The sequence below is a fragment of the Oncorhynchus masou genome, chromosome 17 (genome assembly GCF_036934945.1).
Source record: "Oncorhynchus masou masou isolate Uvic2021 chromosome 17, UVic_Omas_1.1, whole genome shotgun sequence".
In the NCBI taxonomy this organism is placed as follows: Eukaryota; Metazoa; Chordata; class Actinopteri; order Salmoniformes; family Salmonidae; genus Oncorhynchus; species Oncorhynchus masou.
The window spans coordinates 37468797-37487918 of NC_088228.1; the positions used below are offsets into that span (position 1 = coordinate 37468797).

General features: G+C 46.2%; 1 protein-coding gene across 3 annotated transcripts in view; it reads right to left on the reverse strand.

Annotated features, from left to right (window-relative positions):
- Window positions 1-19122, reverse strand: part of LOC135558979 (capping protein, Arp2/3 and myosin-I linker protein 3-like) — a 61414-nt gene that overhangs the window by 12957 nt on the left and 29335 nt on the right. For all 3 annotated transcript variants that reach the window (XM_064993253.1, XM_064993252.1, XM_064993251.1), the window contains exons 6-17: window positions 18705-18799; window positions 18356-18426; window positions 18127-18200; window positions 16338-16413; window positions 16000-16088; window positions 15690-15784; window positions 14718-14804; window positions 13356-13465; window positions 13124-13201; window positions 12376-12452; window positions 3280-3384; window positions 2733-2802 (exon numbers count right to left, since the gene is read on the reverse strand). In XM_064993253.1, coding sequence (XP_064849325.1) covers window positions 2733-2802; window positions 3280-3384; window positions 12376-12452; window positions 13124-13201; window positions 13356-13465; window positions 14718-14804; window positions 15690-15784; window positions 16000-16088; window positions 16338-16413; window positions 18127-18200; window positions 18356-18426; window positions 18705-18799 — 1027 coding nt within the window. The remainder of the gene's footprint in view (window positions 1-2732; window positions 2803-3279; window positions 3385-12375; window positions 12453-13123; window positions 13202-13355; window positions 13466-14717; window positions 14805-15689; window positions 15785-15999; window positions 16089-16337; window positions 16414-18126; window positions 18201-18355; window positions 18427-18704; window positions 18800-19122) is intronic.

Sequence of the window (19122 nt, forward strand, 5' to 3'; positions counted from 1 at the left end):
TGAATGTGAAACAATTAGAAAACACTTGAGACAAATGTCAAACAAAAAACATAAGCAGCAAAACAACCCAGAGCTACGATATGAATACTTTGAAACTCTGAAACAGTATAAACAAACACTGAAACGCAAGAAATTTAATTATACCAACAGGACACTTGATGAAATTGAAAACGCAATTGACCAAAATCAGTTCTGGGACATGTGGAACAATTTAAGCACAACAAAGCCACAAGAATTAGCAATACAAGATGTAGGAATTTGGAAAACTTATTTTGATAATCTATACAAAAACATCCCACAAAAAGACTTGCAACAGAACCAATTAGAAATTAAAGAAAAATTGAACATCCTTGAATCAGTCATTAAAAACAACCAAAATCCATTAGATTACCCAATAACCCAACAAGAACTAAATGAAAAGCTAAAATCTATTAAATCAAAGAAGGCTTGTGGTCTAGACAACATCAGAAATGAAATGCTGAAAAACAGCACACCTGAGTTGCAAAATGCTGTGCTTAAATTGTTCAACATGGTTTTAACTTCTGGCTGCTTCCCTGATGTCTGGAACCAGGGGCTCATCTCCCCTATCCACAAAAGTGGAGACAAATCAGACCCTAATAATTACAGGGGAATTTGCGTAAACAGTAACTTGGGAAAGATTTTCTGTAGCATTTTGAATTCAAGAATTCAAACCTTTCTTCAAGAAAAAAATGTAATAAGTAAATGTCAAATTGGCTTTCTCCCTAACCATCGCACTACTGACCATATATACACCTTACACACACTAATTAATAAACACGTCCACCAAAAAAAAGAGGGCAAAATCTTTGCTTGCTTTATTGACTTTAAAAAAGCATTTGATTCGATTTGGCACGAAGGGCTATTCTACAAAATTCTACAAAGTGGACTTGGTGGTAAGGTATATGACTTAATAAAATGTATGTACACAGAAAACAAGTGTGCAATAAAAATCAAAAACCAAAGAACAGAATTTTTTTCACAATGTCGAGGTGTGAGACAAGGCTGCAGTTTGAGTCCAAATCTTTTCAACATTTATATCAATGAATTAGCAGACATGTTGGACCAATCTCCAGCCCCAGGGCTCACACTATTTGACACAGAGGTGAAATACCTGCTATATGCTGATGACGTGGTACTTCTATCACCAACCAAAGAAGGTCTTCAACAGAAAATTAATATTCTGGAGCAATATTGCCATAATTGGGCCCTGGCAGTAAATTTCCAAAAAACTAAAATCATGATTTTCCAAAAAAAAACCCAGATGTCAGAAACACAAATATAAATTCACCCTGAACAACACCTTAATTGAACACACAAAAAATTACACCTATCTTGGTCTGACCATATCTGCATCGGGAAACTTTAATATGGCAGTGAATGCACTCAAAGAAAAAGCCCGCAGAGCAATGTATGCAATAAAAATGAAATTATTCAAAATCAACATCCCAATTAGAATTTGGACTAAAATATTTGACAGTGTAATCCTACCAATAGCTCTTTATGGAAGTGAGGTTTGGGGGCCACTCAATAAACTGGACTTTAAAATGTGGGACAAACATCCAATAGAAGCCCTACATGCAGAATTCTGTCGGAAAATCCTACAAGTTCAGAGAAATACACCAACTAATGCATGTAGGGCAGAATTGGGCCGTTTTCCAGTAATAATGAAAATACAGAAAAGATCATTAAAATTTTGGCTACATCTGAATTCAAGTCCAAATTCAAGTCTGCAATTTAAATCACTTCAAACCCAAGAGCTGAGCCCAGAAACGAGCCTCTCAGTCAGCTGGTGTTGGACCTCACCAACCAAGCTGACACCAGCACTGCTTCAAAAGAAAGAATTCCAATAAGCAAAATCATGAACCAATCAAAGGAATCATATTTACAACATTGGAAAAATGAAACAAAATCCCAAAGCCGACTAAATTGCTATCTGACCCTAAACAGAGAATATGAATTGGCTGATTATCTCTACTCTGTCAGAGATACGAAGCAGAGACAGATCCTTACCAAGTACAGGCTGAGTGACCACCGATTGGCAATAGAAACCGGCAGACATAAAAAGACATGGCTACCCAAAGAGGAGCGTGTATGTGGTCACTGCATAACAGGGGAGGTAGAGACAGAGATGCACTTTCTCCTTTACTGTGATAAATATTCCTCACAAAGAGATTCATTATTCACAGAAATTACTAAACATATTCCAAATTTTTACAAATTGAACCCAGAGGAAAAACTAAGAATACTCATGGGCGAAGGAGCAATGGCTCCTCTTGCAGCCAAATATGTATTTTCCTGCCATAGCCTGAGGGACACTGAATAATAACATCTGCATAGTAAGCAGTAACTTAATTGTTATTGCTATTATTGTTATTACTGTAATTATTATTATTTTTGTATTTAATTTTGTATTATTATTTACTACACTTTTATATTTTATATTTGCTATCATTTAGAATTTTGTTACAATGTATATTGTATACATTGTTGCTTTGGCAATATTGACACAATGTTTTTCATGCCAATAAAGCAGTTTGAATTTGAATTTGAGAGAGAAAGAGAGTGAGAGTGAAAGTGAGAGTGAGAGAGAGAATGAGAGAGAATGAGAGTGAGAGAGAGCGAGAGAGTGAGAGAGAGAGAAAGAGAGAAGACTAAATCAGTCAAATGGAGAGACAGGAAGGCAAGGCAATTCGGACAGACAGGCGCCGTACCTCACAGCAGCTGAGGTCCAGGTGTAGGTCACTGATGTGAGGGTTGGAAGACAGGCCAAGGAAGAGAGCTCTGAGAGAGGCAGAGACGGAGAGATGGAGCGAGAGAGAGAGAGAGAGAGAGAGAGAGAGAGAGAGAGAGGAGGTCAAGAAAGGTCAATGCATAGCAAACTCATTTCAAATTGTTTTCTTAATTACCGTGACGAATTTCTCCATCAACTTCCCTAAGAGGAAACCATGTGGGTTTCTATTCACACACACTGACGGGTGTTACAGCAGTCATATAGGATGTGGCAGAAAATGAGTTTAGAGATTCCTAGAACTACTTGGCCAAGGACCAGTAAGTGCTTCAACTGAAATGCGGGAAGCATGGTAAAGTGGTACACAACAAAAAGACAACTTGATAAGGAGATTGGATTTACCAACAAAACACCTTTCACAATACACACATGTTAAAGAATTCATTAAGTGTAGGTAAATAAATGATGGACTGAGTCAGAGCGTGAGTCAGACATTTTGGGAGGTGGCCAGAGCGGAGTGCCTATCTCACCTCAGAGTGTCCGGAGGGAGCTTCATGGAAGACAGGTTGACGTGCGTAAGACTGAAGGCTGAACTGAAGAACTGTCTGACGACAGGAAGAGTCTCCCTCACTTTCCTGAAAGAGAGAGAGAGCGAGAGGGAGAGAGGGAGAGCGAGGGAGAGAGGGAGAGGGAGAGCGAGAGAGAGAGAGCGCGCGAGAGAGGGAGAGAGTGAGAGTGAGAGGGAGAGAGGGAGAGCGAGGGAGAGAGGGAGAGAGAGAGAGAGAGCGCGTGAGAGAGAGAGGGAGAGAGAGAGAGTGAGAGTGAGAGCGAGAGAGAGAGAGAGCGCAGTGAGAGAGAATGGGAGAGAAAGAGAGAAAGAGAGAAAAAGTGGGAAATAAACAGAGGGAGAGAGAGAGAATGCAAGATAGAGAGAACGAGAGCGTGAGAGACAGACAGAGATAGAGACAGAGTGGGAGAGAACCGGAGGGAGAGAGAGAGAGAGAATGTGAGATAGAGATAACGAGAGCGTGAGAGACAGACAGGCAGTAAATGGCCTTCAAAAAAATGTCAGACAATGTGAACAAAATGAAACAAGTTTAAGTTACAAAAATGCTTTTTTTATCAAAACATCTGTTAACACAACTGGGTGTAAAATGTTTTCCTTGTGGACACATACACACACTTCAGAGCCCATAGCAGTTGTACACCAGCTCAAGAATAAACTCATTCTGAGCATGTCAGTAAGAGCCCTCTGAGCCACACCAGGTAACAGAAGCATCCAGGCATTTCATTGGAATACAGGGGACGGTATACTCCTTAATTGTAGAACAGCATAACTAACACTCATTTTAGCCTGACCATACAAATAATTCAGCATATAGTGACAGAAAGAGAAAGACAGAGGGGGTAGAGATAGAAAACAAGGGAAAGATGGAGAAAGAGAGAGAGAGAGAGAGAGAGATAGAGAGAGAGAGAGAGAGGGATAGTGGGTAAAGGGTTAATGGGGGCTCAAGTCAGAGAATGGCATGATGATAACAGGTTTGTGTGCTCGCCAACCTATGCGCTCATCAGCATAAATCATGTCTTTGCGTGGCTGCAGTCTCTGTGTGACGGAAGACTGGCTTCAGTCACACAGAGATGGGCAGCAGATACACCCAGCACAGAGGGGCCAGTGTAGGCATTGAACACTGTTACAGTCAATGATGAGAGAGGAGAAAGAGTGAGAGTGTGAGAGAGAGAGAGAGAGACAGAGACAGAGACAGAGACAGAGACAGAGACAGAGACAGAGACAGAGAGACACAGAGACAGAGAGACACAGAGACAGAGACAGAGACAGAGACAGAGACAGAGAGAGACAGAGACAGAGACAGAGAGAGAGACAGAGACAGAGAGAGAGAGAGAGACAGAGACAGAGAGAGAGAGAGACAGAGGGGGGGGGTAGCGCTGGCTCTTTCATTCTTATCAGTTCAAACCGATTAATGTTCTATTTAATGTGGCGAGATCAGAGCTCAGGCAGAGCGACCAAGGCTCCACTGACTGCTGCTAGTGAAGGACAGACACACAGAGAAGGAGGGATGGGAGAGGGGAGAGAGTGAGAGGGACATGTCGAAGAGAAGAAGGAGCTAGAGAAGGCGAGAGAGAAAAGACAGAGAAAGAGAGGCATGAGAGGAATGGAGAAAAAGAGAATAGAGAGGGTGACGTAGCAGGGTGACGTTAATTGTCATGAATCTTGCCCTGGATGCAGAAATGAGAGATTTCTGTTAGATGGGCCAGCTACAAAATTGGATATAACGTAAAAGTTCATGAAAAAAAAAAAGTGCTTTTTGGTCTTGCACTTCACATTTCCATATAATAAAACTCATGTCATATACAGTACAGTGTCAACGTCTATAATCACTATGTATTTACAGCCCTTGACTTTATGTGTTACAAAGTGGGATTCTGTCATGTCTTGTTATGTCTGTTCCTGTCCTTTCTCTTCACTCTGTCTCTCTCTGCTGGTCTTTTTAGGTTACCTTCTCTGTCTCTCATTCTTCAGCTGTTCTACATCTCCCCTAACTAGCTCATTCACTCTTTCACACCTGTTCTCTCTTCCCCTCTGATTAGGTCTCTATTTCTCTCTCTGTTCCTGCTACTTTCAGTGTCTGATTCTTGTTTGTGTTTTTGATGCCAGAAGCAAGCTGTCGTCCCGTTTGCTTCCACCTTGTCCTATCCTGTCGGAGTCCGCCTGGCAGGTGCATCCTGCATTATACTAACGTTCTTTTGTTCCATTGACTACGTTGGAAGAGGATTTATGCCATTCCTGTTTTTCATTAAAGAACTCTGTTTTCTGTTAAAACCGCTTTTGGGTCTTCACTCAAGTACATAACAGAAGAATCAGACCAAGAATGGACCCAGCGGCTCCGGACCCTTTCACTCCGCCGTCGAGATCCAGGGAGCGATGCTAGGCAGACACGAGGAGGAATTGTCTGCTGCTCGACATGCCGTTGAAACCCTGGCCGTCCAAGTCTCCGACCTCACAAGACAGGTTCACCAACTCCACCTCGATCCACCGCCCACTTCCAGGGTTTCCGAGTCTCCGGAGCCCAGGATCAACAACCCGCCGTGTTACTCTGGGAGCCCACTGAGTGCCGCTCATTCCTCACTCAGTGTGATGTGGTATTCTCTCTCCAGCCCAACACTTACTCCAGGAGCGCAGCCCGCATCGCCTACGTCATTTCTCTCCTTACCGGACGGGCGCGTGAGTGGGGCACGGCAATCTGGGAGGCGAGGGCTGAGTGTATTAACCAGTATCAGGACTTTAAGGAGGAGATGATACGGGTTTTTGACCGTTCTGTTTTTGGGGAGGAGGCTTCCAGGGCCCTGTCTTCCCTATGTCAGGGGAATCGATCCATAACGGATTATTCTATTGAGTTTCGCACTCTCGCTGCCTCTAGTGACTGGAACGAGCCGGCTTTGCTCGCTCGTTTTCTGGAGGGTCTCCTCGTCGAGGTTAAGGATGAGATCCTCTCCCGGGAGGTTCCTTCCAGTCTGGACTCCTTAATAGCTCTCGCTATTCGCATAGAGCGACGGTTTGATCTTCGTCGCCGAGCTCGTGGAAAGGAGCTTGCGTTCTCCGTTGCTCCCCTCTCCACATCACTGCCACCTGCCGCATCACTGCCACCCTCCTCCGCCGGCTCGGATGCTGAGCCTATGCAGCTGGGGGTATCCGCATCTCGGCCAAGGAGAAGGAACGGAGAATCACCAATCGCCTCTGTCTCTACTGCGGCTCCGCTGGTCATTTTGTCACCTCATGTCCAGTAAAAGCCAGAGCTCATCAGTAAGAGGAGGGCTACTGGTGAGCGCAACTACTCAGGCCTCTCCTTCTGGATCACGCACTACCTTTCCGGTCCATCTCCGCTGGCCCGGTTCATCTGCTTCCTGCAGTGCCTTGATAGACTCTGGGGCGGAGGGCTGTTTTATGGACGAGACCTGGGCTCGGGAACATGACATTCCTCTCAGACAGTTAGGGGAGCCAACGGCCTTGTTCGCTTTAGATGGTAGTTCTCTCCCCAAGATTCAGCGTGAGACGCTGCCTTTAACCCTCACTGTCTCTGGTAATCATAGCGAAACCATTTCTTTTTTAATTTTTCGTTCACCTTTTACACCTGTTGTTTTGGGTCATCCCTGGCTAGTGCGCCATAACCCTTCTATTAATTGGTCTAGTAATACTATCCTATCCTGGAATGTTTCTTGTCATGTGACCTGTTTAATGTCTGCTATCCCTCCTGTTTCCTCTGTCTCTTCTTCACAGGAGGAGCCTGGCGATTTGACAGGGGTGCCGGAGGAGTATCACGATCTGCGCACGGTGTTCAGTCGTTCCAAGGCCACTTCTCTCCCTCCACACCGGTCGTATGACTGTAGTATTGATCTCCTTCCGGGAACTACTCCCCCCGGGGTAGATTATACTCTCTGTCGGCTCCCGAACGTAAGGCTCTCGAGGATTATTTGTCTGTTTCGCTCGACGCCGGTACCATAGTCTCCTCCTCCTCTCCCGCCGGAGCGGGGTTTTTTTTGTTCAGAAGAAGGACGGGTCCCTGCGCCCATGCGTGGATTATCGAGGGCTGAATGACATAACAGTTAAGAATCGTTATCCGCTTCCTCTTATGTCTTCAGCCTTCGAGATCCTGCAGGGAGCCAGGTTTTTCACCAAATTGGACCTTCGTAACGCCTACCATCTCGTGCGCATCAGGGAGGGGGACGAGTGGAAGACGGCGTTTAACACTCCGTTAGGGCACTTTGAATACCGGGTTCTTCCTTTCGGCCTCGTTAACGCTCCAGCTGTCTTTCAGGCACTAGTTAACGACGTCCTGAGAGACATGCTGAACATTTTTGTTTTCGTTTACATGGACGATATCCTGATTTTTTCACCGTCTCTCTCGATTCATGTTCAGCACGTGCGACGCGTCCTCCAGCGCCTTTTGGAGAACTGTCTTTATGTGAAGGCTGAGAAGTGCACTTTTCATGCCGCCTCTGTCCCTTTTCTCGGTTCCGTTATTTCCGCTGAGGGCATTAAGATGGATCCCGCTAAGGTCCAGGCTGTCATTGATTGGCCCGTTCCTAAGTCACGCGTCGAGCTGCAGCGCTTTCTGGGCTTCGCTAATTTCTATCGTCGTTTCATCCGTAATTTCGGTCAGGTGGCAGCTCCCCTCACAGCCCTTACTTCTGTTAAGACGTGCTTTAAGTGGTCCGTTTCCGCCCAGGAGCTTTTGATCTTCTTAAGAATCGTTTTACATCCGCACCTATTCTTGTTACACCTGACATCTCTAGTCAGTTTGTTGTTGAGGTTGACGCGTCAGAGGTGGGCGTGGGAGCCATTCTTTCTCAGCGCTCTCTCTCTGACGGCAAGGTCCATCCTTGCGCGTTTTCTCTCATTGCTTATCGCCGTCAGAACGTAACTATGATGTTGGTAATCGCGAACTGCTCGCCATCCGCTTAGCCCTAGGCGAATGGCGACAGTGGTTGGAGGGGCGACCGTTCCTTTTGTCGTTTGGACTGACCATAGGAACCTTGAGTACATCCGTTCAGCCAAACGACTTAATGCGCGTCAGGCTCGTTGGGCTCTGTTTTTCGCTCGTTTCGAGTTTGTTATTTCTTATCGTCCGGGCTCAAAGAACACCAAGCCTGATGCTTTATCTCGTCTCTTCAGTTCTTCTGAGGTCTCCACCGACCCCGAGGGGATTCTCCCTGAAGGGCGTGTTGTCGGGTTGACTGTCTGGGGAATTGAGAGGCAGGTAAAGCAAGCACTCGCTCACACTCCGTCGCCGCGAGCTTGTCCTAGGAACCTTCTGTTCGTTCCCGTTCCTACTCGTCCGGCCGTTCTTCAGTGGGCCCACTCTGCCAAGTTAGCCAGCCACCCCGGCGTTCGGGGTACGCTCGCTTCCATTCGCCAGCGTTTCTGGTGGCCCACTCGGGAACGTGACGCGCGTCGATTTGTCGCCGCTTGTTCGGTCTGCGCGCAGACTAAATCTGGGAACTCTCCTCCTGCCGGCCGTCTCAGACCGCTTCCCATTCCCTCTCGACCGTGGTCTCACATCGCGTTAGATTTTATCACCGGACTGCCTTCATCAGCGGGGAAGACAGTTATTCTTACGGTTGTCGATAGATTCTCTAAGGCGGCTCATTTCATTCCTCTCGATAAGCTCCCTTCTGCTAAGGAGACGGCTCAGATCATTATCGAGAATGTTTTCCGAATTCATGGCCTTCCGTCTGACGTCGTTTCCGACAGAGGCCCGCAGTTCACGTCTCAATTTTGGAGGGAGTTTTGCCGTTTGATTGGGGCTTCCGTCAGTCTCTCGTCCGGCTTTCATCCCCAGTCTAACGGCCAAGCCGAACGGGCCAATCAGACTGTTGGTCGCATTTTACGCAGTCTTTCTTTTCGTAACCCTGCGTCTTGGTCAGAACAGCTCCCTGGGCAGAGTCGCCCACAACTCGCTTCCTCGTCTGCTACCGGTCTATCCCCTTTTCAGAGTAGCCTCGGGTACCAGCCTCCGCTGTTCTCATCTCAGCTCGCCGAGTCCTGCGTCCCCTCCGCTCAGGCTTTTGTCCAGCGTTGCGAGCGCACCTGGAAGGGGGTCAGGTCGGCACTTTGCCGTAATAGGGCGCAGACTGTGAGGGCCGCTAATAAGCGTAGGACCAAGAGTCCTAGATATTGTTGCGGTCAGAGAGTATGGCTCTCCACTCAGAACCTTCCCCTTAAGACAGCTTCTCGCAAGTTGGCCCCGCGGTTCATTGGTCCGTTCCGTATTTCTCAGGTCATTAATCCTGTCGCAGTGCGACTTCTTCTCCCGCTATCTTCGTCGCGTTCACCCGGTCTTCCATGTCTCCTGTGTTAAGCCCGTTCTTCGCGCCCCCGCTCGTCCCTCCCCCCCATCCTTGTCGAGGGCGCACCCATCTACAGGGTTCGTAAGATTTTGGACATGCGCCCTCGGGGCCGTGGTCATCAGTACCTAGTGGATTGGGAGGGGTACGGTCCTGAGGAGAGGAGTTGGGTTCCCTCTCGGGACGTGCTGGACCGTTCGCTGATCGATGATTTCCTCCGTTGCCGCCAGGTTTCCTCCTCGAGTGCGCCAGGAGGCGCTCGGTGAGTGGGGGGGGTACTGTCATGTCTTGTTATGTCTGTTCCTGTCCTTTCTCTTCACTCTGTCTCTCTCTGCTGGTCTTTTTAGGTTACCTTCTCTGTCTCTCATTCTTCAGCTGTTCTACATCTCTCCTAACTAGCTCATTCACTCTTTCACACCTGTTCTCTCTTCCCCCTCTGATTAGGTCTCTATTTCTCTCTCTGTTCCTGCTACTTTCAGTGTCTGATTCTTGTTTGTGTTTTTGATGCCAGAAGCAAGCTGTCGTCCCGTTTGCTTCCACCTTGTCCTATCCTGTCGGAGTCCGCCTGGCAGGTGCATCCTGCATTATACTAACGTTCTTTTTGTTCCATTGACTACGCTGGAAGAGGATTTATGCCATTCCTGTTTTTCATTAAAGAACTCTGTTTTCTGTTAAAACCGCTTTTGGGTCTTCACTCAAGTACATAACAGATTCAAATGGATTTAATTGTAATTTTTTGTCAATGATCTACACAAAACACTCTGTAATGACAAGTTTTAAGAAATGTATGGAAAATGAAACACAAACATATCTTGATTAGATACGTTTTCAACCCCCTGAGTCAATAAGTGTTAGAATCACTTATTACAGCTGTGAGTCTTTCTGGGTAAGTCTCTAAGAACTTTGCACACCTGGATTGTACAATATTTGCACAATATATTTTTCACAATTCTTCAAGCTCTGTCAAGTTTGTTGTTGATCATTGCTAGACAGCCATTTTTAAGTCTTGCCATAGATTTTTAAGATGATTTAAGTAGAAACTGTAACTAGGCCACTCAGGAGTTTTCAATGTCATCTTGGTTAGCAACTCCAGTTTATATTTGGCCTTGTGTTTCAGGTTAATTGTCCAGCTGAAAGATGAATTTCAGTGTCTGTTGGAAAGCAGACTTAACCAAGTTTTCACTAGGATTGTGTGCTTGTGATTAGCTGTATTCCATTTTTTTAAATCCTTAATACTCCCTAGTCCTTGCCGATGACAAGCATACCCATAACATGATGCAGCCACCACCAGTACAGTATGTACTGTATGTACAGTATGTGTGGGGTACAGCAATGGGGTAGTCATTTAAAACTCATGTCAAACACTATTATTGCAGGTAAGATTGAATCCAGGGAGATTATTATGTGACCTGTTAAGCACATTTTTACTCCTGAACTCATTTAGGCTCGCCATTTAAAAAGGCGTTTCATTTGTAAACATTTCTAGAAACACATTTGCAGTTTGACATGATGGGGTGTTGTGTGGAGACCTGTGACACAAAATTTCAATTGGATAAACGTCGTATTCAGGCTGTAACACAGCAAAATGTGGAACAAGTCAAGGGGGGTGAATACTCTCTGAAGGCACTGTACCTGGCGTCATACCCTGGGTTGTTCTGAACGGCTACGGAACATGCACCTCTAAATGCTCTCGCGACTCCTTCCTATGCGCTTCAAAACCACGGTCTGTTTCTCTGAATTGCTTTGTACGAGCCTAAACACTGTAAGATCCTATTTTATAACCTAGTTAGTCATTTTGGCAATAGAACAAGCGTTCAAATAATGCCCAGCTGACCCAGATTGCAATATAAAATGGGCCCCTTTTGGATTGTGTTAACAGGATTGCAGGGTTGTGCTCCAATCAAAACAACTACAAGTGTGTCAGGTGAACTGTTCCTCAACTTTGGTATGAATCATTTTCCCATCATCTCCAAACTGTTCCCTTACAATTGCTACCATGATTATCTATTTCATATTTATTTTGTAAGAAACATTTCAATTTAGTCCTACCCATATAGGCCAATTCCCATGAGTGTAAAGGGTTAATTTAAGGTTTGGGTTAGGCATTAGGGTTAGCAGTGTGGTTAAGGTTAGAATTCAAATCAGATTTTATGACTTTGTGGATGTGACAGCTATTGACAACTCTGCAGAGGTGCCTCCAGGGCAAGATTCATGACAATAAATGCCAACCTTCTCTATAGTAATAGCAGAGAGAGAGAGAGAGAGAGATAGTAGAGAGAAGAGAGCGGGAGCAGGGGAGGTGAGGGAGACCGAGAATGTGCTGGCGCGTAGAGAGCCTGGGGATTTTAACAATAATTCCCTTCCAAAATTAGTCTAATTTTTCACAAACTTTTCTATAATGGATTAATCTGCTGAGCGGAGATGGGGTTGCTGCTTTGCCAGTCCTGAGGGACGCCAGACGAGAGCAGACGAGAGATGGATCATGTCTGCTCTGCTCCAGCCTGCTCTGCTCCGCAAGGTAGGTAAACACTGGCTCAGAGGCGGAATAGATGGATGAGGGGGCGCGTCTTGTACAGTTGGACACATTTCTATCTAATTCTGTCTACGTGGTACAGGGGTAAAGGCCCATCTCTGACAGAATGTGTTGTGCTCTACACGGACACTTCCCTGAGAGAGGATACTGCTGGTTGCCTCTCAGGGATCAACAAAGTTAAGTGAATCGATATGGATTAAGGTCCATTCAAGGGGCTAGAGAGTCACCTCACCTGTGAGAGAAGCAGTTCTTGGAGAGATTCAGGTAAGCGAGATCAACACAACATCCCCTCAACAGAGCGCCAAATAACTGTTATGGATAGAAACCAGTTAGTTAGCAGGATTAAATCACATATTATGTTAACACGACAACAAATACATACGAAGATCAATCATGTCAATAAGCTCGGCAGTTTCACGATCGCTTCGCTAACACCGTCGGGAAGTCATTTTGCAAAAACGCTAATGTGCCAAGGAAGTGACATTCTAACAAAGTCAACCAGACTCTCTACAGGGGAGATTATATGGAGAAAACAAGATACGAACACAACAACAATCGTCAGAAAACAAAATCCCGAAAAAAAAGTGGCCTCCTTTCATCCCAAAGACACATCAGAGGAAGAGGAATGAGTTGAGAACGAGCAATGGCAGACCAGAAGCTTCCTGTCTCAGAACACACTGTAATATTCTATACAAAAATTAATGCTCGACATAAAACGCATAATATTCCTGCTATTGTGGCAGAATGTTCCTTCCCAAGTTATACAGATGAAATGTCATGCTTATACATTAGTAGAATCCCAGAACTGCTATACAGTGTGTCCCGATTAGGGCGCCCACACTTCCACTTTAATGATTATAAAGTCCACTTCACTAAGTATGTCAGTTAAGACCATCTTGACCCTTGACCAGACAAAGCATGTATCACTTTTAATTGTATGGTCAAAGTATGAAGCACTCTAGAATGGAGACATTACTAACCGAGTCCACAGTGCAGTCGGTCCCAGAGAGGTCCAAATGAACCAGACAGTTTGGCTGGGCTAGGAACAGGTACATGTTCTGCAGAGAGATAGATGGAGAGAGAGAGCCTTTAAAGAGAGGAGCCGGTGCGTGCGCGTGTGTGTGTGTGCGCGTGTGTCTGGCTGTGTGTTACAAGCGAGCAACGATGCGTGTGCGTGCGTGTACATGTGGCGTGTTGATGTGCCGGTCTCACCGTGGCGTCCTCCCCAGACAGAATCCCAGGGTTTTTGCTCAGGTCCAGGTGAAGGAGAGAGTTGGAGTAGTCATCACTGGAGCAGAGGGCCTGGGAGAGAGACATCACTCCTAAGATAGAGGAAGGGAGAGGGGGATGAATGAATAAAGAAATATGCATCAGTTGAAATAGTCTGTTGACGTGGGGAAGTCAAGGACCTGCAGAGGAGGATGGAAAGCATTTCAGAGCAACCTTATTAACTGGCCAACTATCAGAGCTAACTACTAATCCCATAAAACGCTCCATCTGAAACCAAAAAGACAAATATGGCCCCTGTGGTCCGTTATATTAGAGCAGCCCATTCAAATCTCTTTCAAATCTCTTCACTGCCGAGATTTTGAGAGAGAAAATAGTAACAAGAGCATGCTCAGTGAGCAGTGTCCTCAATAAAGCCCACAAAATGGCAGACGTGCAAAGGCCCAGACCTTGTACTCTCATGTTTACTTTGAGGCCTGCAACAAAAGGTTACAATTAGAGCAATGAGGCAAAGATTGTGGAATAGCTCGCCCTGTGCTCTACCCTAGCACAGTAGATCAATCTCATCCCTAATTCGCCCAGGTTAAAGAGGAAATTAGCACACAGCAGACAGCAGAGCAGACAACAGACAGGCATGTGACACATACTCTGAGAGGGAGCACATAGGCCATCCTCTGCCCGTCCATGTGAATCCACACATTCACATATTATGACTGTCTCTTTGATGAGTCATCTGTAAATCTATCAATCTATAAATAGACTTCACATCATCAATGTGCTCTTGATAAATATAAGAGACATAAACCTTAGGACCCTGAATGACCAAGAATAGAATTCTCTTGAATACCACAGGCCCTACAGACGGGCTAGCTGAGAACGTCAGGAAAACAATGCTTCACGCTTCAATGGGGCAGAAGGTTATGTGTTGTTGTGATTCTGGATGGCCATATAGCTAGCAACAATGACAAGAAACTGCAATGTGGGGTATAGTGAGTGGCTCGTTTCAGTTAGTTTGATCTTATTCTTGCTGCCATGTCTTGTTTTGAGGTGTTTCGACTAATACCATGTCTATGCTAATATGGCAAAAATCTGCTAGCGAGCTAACCGACAACTGAAATGATGCTCATTGTGCAACTTTATGTTTTCAATAAACATTGGAGACTAAATATAGTTTACACGTTGTCAACGCTCTAAGAAAACCCCATCTGTTTTGCCCTATAGTTGAGCACGTGTCGGTTTTGTTGCCAAACAACCAACTGATCTATATGAGTTCATGGAGGAGAGGTGACCACCACAAGGGGGCGCTGTGGCCCAGGGGACAGACGGAGGACAGAGGGATGAACACACCCTTGGAGGAGAGGGACGTCTTGGAGAGGTTGAGCAGACGAAGGCCTTTGTTGAGACGACACACCAGCTGGATGAGGTTGGACACTCCTGGGATAAAATAAACACACCTGAGAGTGTCAGAATGAAACACACACACACACACAGACACACACACACACACACACACACAGACACACACACTCACAGACACAGACACACACACTCACACTCACACTCACACTGCTCTCACACACACACACACTGCTTACACTCACGTCCACAAACAAACAGTCACACACATGAACATGCAAAGATCAGAGTAAGAGCGCACAATCACACACCCTTGACCTCCCCCGCACAAGATCAGCAAAATTAACACATACACACAGGTATAATCTACGCAGACGACAAAGCGAATCTAGTACGTCTATAGGCACACAGGCACAAACACACAGTGATGTGAGTGGAAGTGACAGGTGAAAGAGACAGATTCTTACTGTACTAACGAGAGTTCCTGGCATGCATACAACCCTGACACACACACACACACACACACACATTAATAGAGGGCACGCGCGCAAACACACACATCTGCCAAGTCAAATCAAATCCAATTGTATTTGTCACACACGCCGAATACAACTGGTGTAGACCTGGCAGTGAAATTCTTACTTAACCAACAATGCAGTTTTAAGGAAATCCCCCCCCCCCCCAAAAAAATAAGAGATAAGAATAACAAATAATAAGCTATTTTCAGTCATAAGAGACGGTAGCAGCAACAGTATGTACAAAACAAGCTACGAACAACGCAACAAAAAACAACAACAAAATAGCATGGTTGGTTAAGAGCCAATAAGATGGCAGCCCTCCCCTCTGGCGCCATCAGCCCTACAAGCAAACAGCAAACACTGAGAAAGATGCACCCAGACTGGTATTCAAACACATGACTGATGCACCAAAAGAGCGAGAGACGTGCCACTGAGGGGCCAGTACCTTGGTTGTCCAAGGTGTTGTGGGCCAGGTTGAGAGAGTGGATTGCAGAGGCAGGATTCTCTGACAGAGCCGTCGCCATTTTCTGAGGGAAGTCTCTAAAATAGCAAATGTAGAGAGAAAGAAGGATTAAAGATGGTTTTGATGATTCCAGTGATCCATTATGCATCTGTGTATATCTGAGTCATGGAAGATAAAAAGCTCAACTCAGCAGTGAAGTCGGGGCGGCGAAGACAAGAATTCGAAACAGATAAAACGAGAGGAGATGAAAGGGAGAGAAGTGGCAGAACAGGAGGAGGGGGAGGAGACTCACGATTTGAGGCCAACGTTCTCCAGAGTGAGTTCCTCCAGACTGCTGGACTTACTGATGGTGTGAAGGACCTGCTCCATCACCTCTGACCCCTGGGGACAACAAACAGAGACATTGCTACATAACTGAACAAGCTCCTTGTGGATAAAACACAGTTTTAACCAACTCAAAAATATATAAAACCTTCTAGTCCAGTCTAGACACAAATTGATGTTCTCAGACAGACAGACAGACAGACAGACAGACAGACAGACAGACAGACAGACAGACAGACAGACAGACAGACTTATGAAACATAACCAGACGTCACAGACAATCAGTAATGTGCAATGGATAGTTACAATGCGCATGTCTGTGCAGTAGAGCTTGGTGAACCAAGTGTTGTACGCCATGGAAGCCACCATCACCGCCAGGTCCCTGAAATTGATACGCACAATTTCAGGCTTAGATTTATACAACAGAGTGGTATCAACTGGAAATACTCATCAACAACTCATTACACTCCCACAGCCAAACCTCCCCCAAAATGTGTTTTTCTCCAGCAAAACACATGAATCAGAGAGAGCCATATGGATGGCTTCAGAAATGATGTATGATTCTGCAGCACACTCTCCTTGTTGGAGAGAGAGGGCCCGAGGAAGGAGAGAGGGCAGAGAGAAGGATCAATTTGGCTAACTGAGAGAGGCCAGGTCAGTGGATTACTCAGTGTGAGGTGCAACAGAGCTATGTTTCGATCCTGGCCAACGGCCTAAAACCGTTTTATCCTGCCCAACACACAATTTGTCTAGTGGAGGGGAGGGAGAGAGGGAGGGAGGGAGGGAGAAAGGAAGAGAGGCAGAGAGCGAGAGAGAGAGCAAAAGAGAGGTAGAGAGAGAGAGACAGAGAGAGAGATGAGGCAACAAACAGAGAGACCAACAGAGAGGGAGAGAGCGCTCTTAAAGGGGAACGCCCTCCCTCCATTACAGCGAATCATTAGCGCCCAGTCCAGTGTAGCATGGCTGAGGGCTGTGTTCTCATTTCTCATGCCATTGTGGAAGGGACTTCACTCTGGCTGGCTAAAGGGTGTGTGTGTGTGTGTGTGTGTGTGTGTGTGTGTGTGTGTGTGTGTGTGTGTGTGTGTGTGTGTGTGTGTGTGTGTGTGTGTGTGTGTGTGTGTGTGTGTGTGTGTGTGTGTGTGTGTGTGTGTGTGTGTGTGTGTGTGTGTGTGTGTGTGTGTGTGTGTGTGTGTGTGTGTGTGTGTGTGTGTGTGTGTGTGTGTGTGTGTGTGTGTGTGTGTGTGTGTGTGTGTACGTGTGCATGCATGTGTACAACCTCTCCCAGTGTTCCCCACCAGCCAACAGCAGCTCCCTCATACACCAAACTACGATTTCCCTGAATCAACAATTCCATTAAAAGTGTGAGCTGCACTTCCAGCTCATGTGTAGAAGAGAACTGTTTACTACCACTATTGGTCCCCTTGGGGCCTGTAGGGCACGAGAGCATGACAGTCTGCCAGCTATACTCCAGAGAGAGACATACACACACACACAGACACACAAGCATGTATGCTGTCACACACGCACGCGCCCCCCCCACACCCACAGACACCCATGTACCACACGCACGCCCCCCCCCCCCGCCCCACACACACAGGAACCAGGTTTAGCTGCTGCAGAGTGCCCAGTGTGAGAGCGACGTCTGAACCAGCTATTGCTGCAGGGCCACACAGGCAGCAGAGAGAGAGAAATGTATCCACTTTCATAGCATAAAGAATGAAATGAAATAGAAGAGGACGACAGTCAGCAGAAAAAGCATGGCCGTGTCGGAGGCTGTAACTGTAGAAGGAAGAAATCTGAAAGGATTTGGGGGGGGGGGGGGCACGGCCCAGAGGGATGCACCACAATTGCCTCCTGGCAGGGAGACAGGAGAGGCATAGAGTTCGGGAAGGTCAGGCCACAGGAGGTGGTGGAACTTGGCTTAAACTAGAGCACCTCACACGGGTGAAGTCCCATGAAAGCTTTACACTGTACCCCTGACACTCACTTACTGACATAGTCCCATCCGAGAGCAGAGTGGGGGGGAGGGAGGGGGGGGGGCGTAGAACAGCAGTATTCTGAAGCCTCATTTTTGCATACAGAACAGGTGGTGTACCTGCTGTCCAGGTGGCTGAAGTCCAGCAGGTTGAACTCCCTGTTGTCCTGAGAGTGATAGATAGTGTCCACATCCTAAGAGAGACAGGAAGTTGGGAGGGTGGGAGGGAGGGGAGAGAGAGAGAGGGAGGGGAGAGTGAGCGATAGAATAGATTCAGGTTACAAATATGACGGTTGATCCATTGATTGAGCACTACAGTTGGTTGATGTAATGCATGTGGTTTTCTTACCCACTGCACTTCCTCCTTACAGCCAATGCCGTTATAGTCGCACAGAGCTGCGTAGGTCTCAGAGAAACCACCTGAGAGCAACAGAAAGAGGGAGAGACAGAGAGCGAGGATGAGGAGAGAGGATGAGGAGAAAGAGAAACAGAGCAGGGGAGGGGGGGTTCATATTGAGTTGAGATGAAAGACAAGAGCATGAAAGACCTTGAGCTAGAGATATTAAAAATGATCCCTGATCACATACAGTCGTAGATTAGTTGGTTCTAAACACAATAACATATGCTCCGGGTGAATTCAAAATTGTGTCACCGGCTCGATAACGAGTGTGAGTTTTGAGAGTGAGTAGGCGGTTCACCACAGGTTCTCTGAGTCTCGACAGATGATTCGGAGTCTGGTGAAAACTGGAGGACTCCATCAGAGACGTCCCCCTCTGCTCGGCAGATGGTCGGACTGCGAGAGATGGGAAAGGGAGGCAGAGAAGGAAGAACGAGAAATAAATAGAAAGATATTAACATCTCAGTCGGTGAACAAGCCATATGGATACAGTATACTGCATACTATACATGTTGGTGACATGACTTTACTACTACATTAAATACACAGTGTCCTTAATCAAGTTGTATAGTACACCAAATACTACCACTACCCTGCTTAATCTCTGAACCTGTCTGACTTCACCTCTGACCCTAATCCTTACTTTAGCTCAATAGCCCTAACTACTCTTTACTTTAACCTTCTGTCGTGCCTTTAACTGCATTCTCTCTGTATCCTGT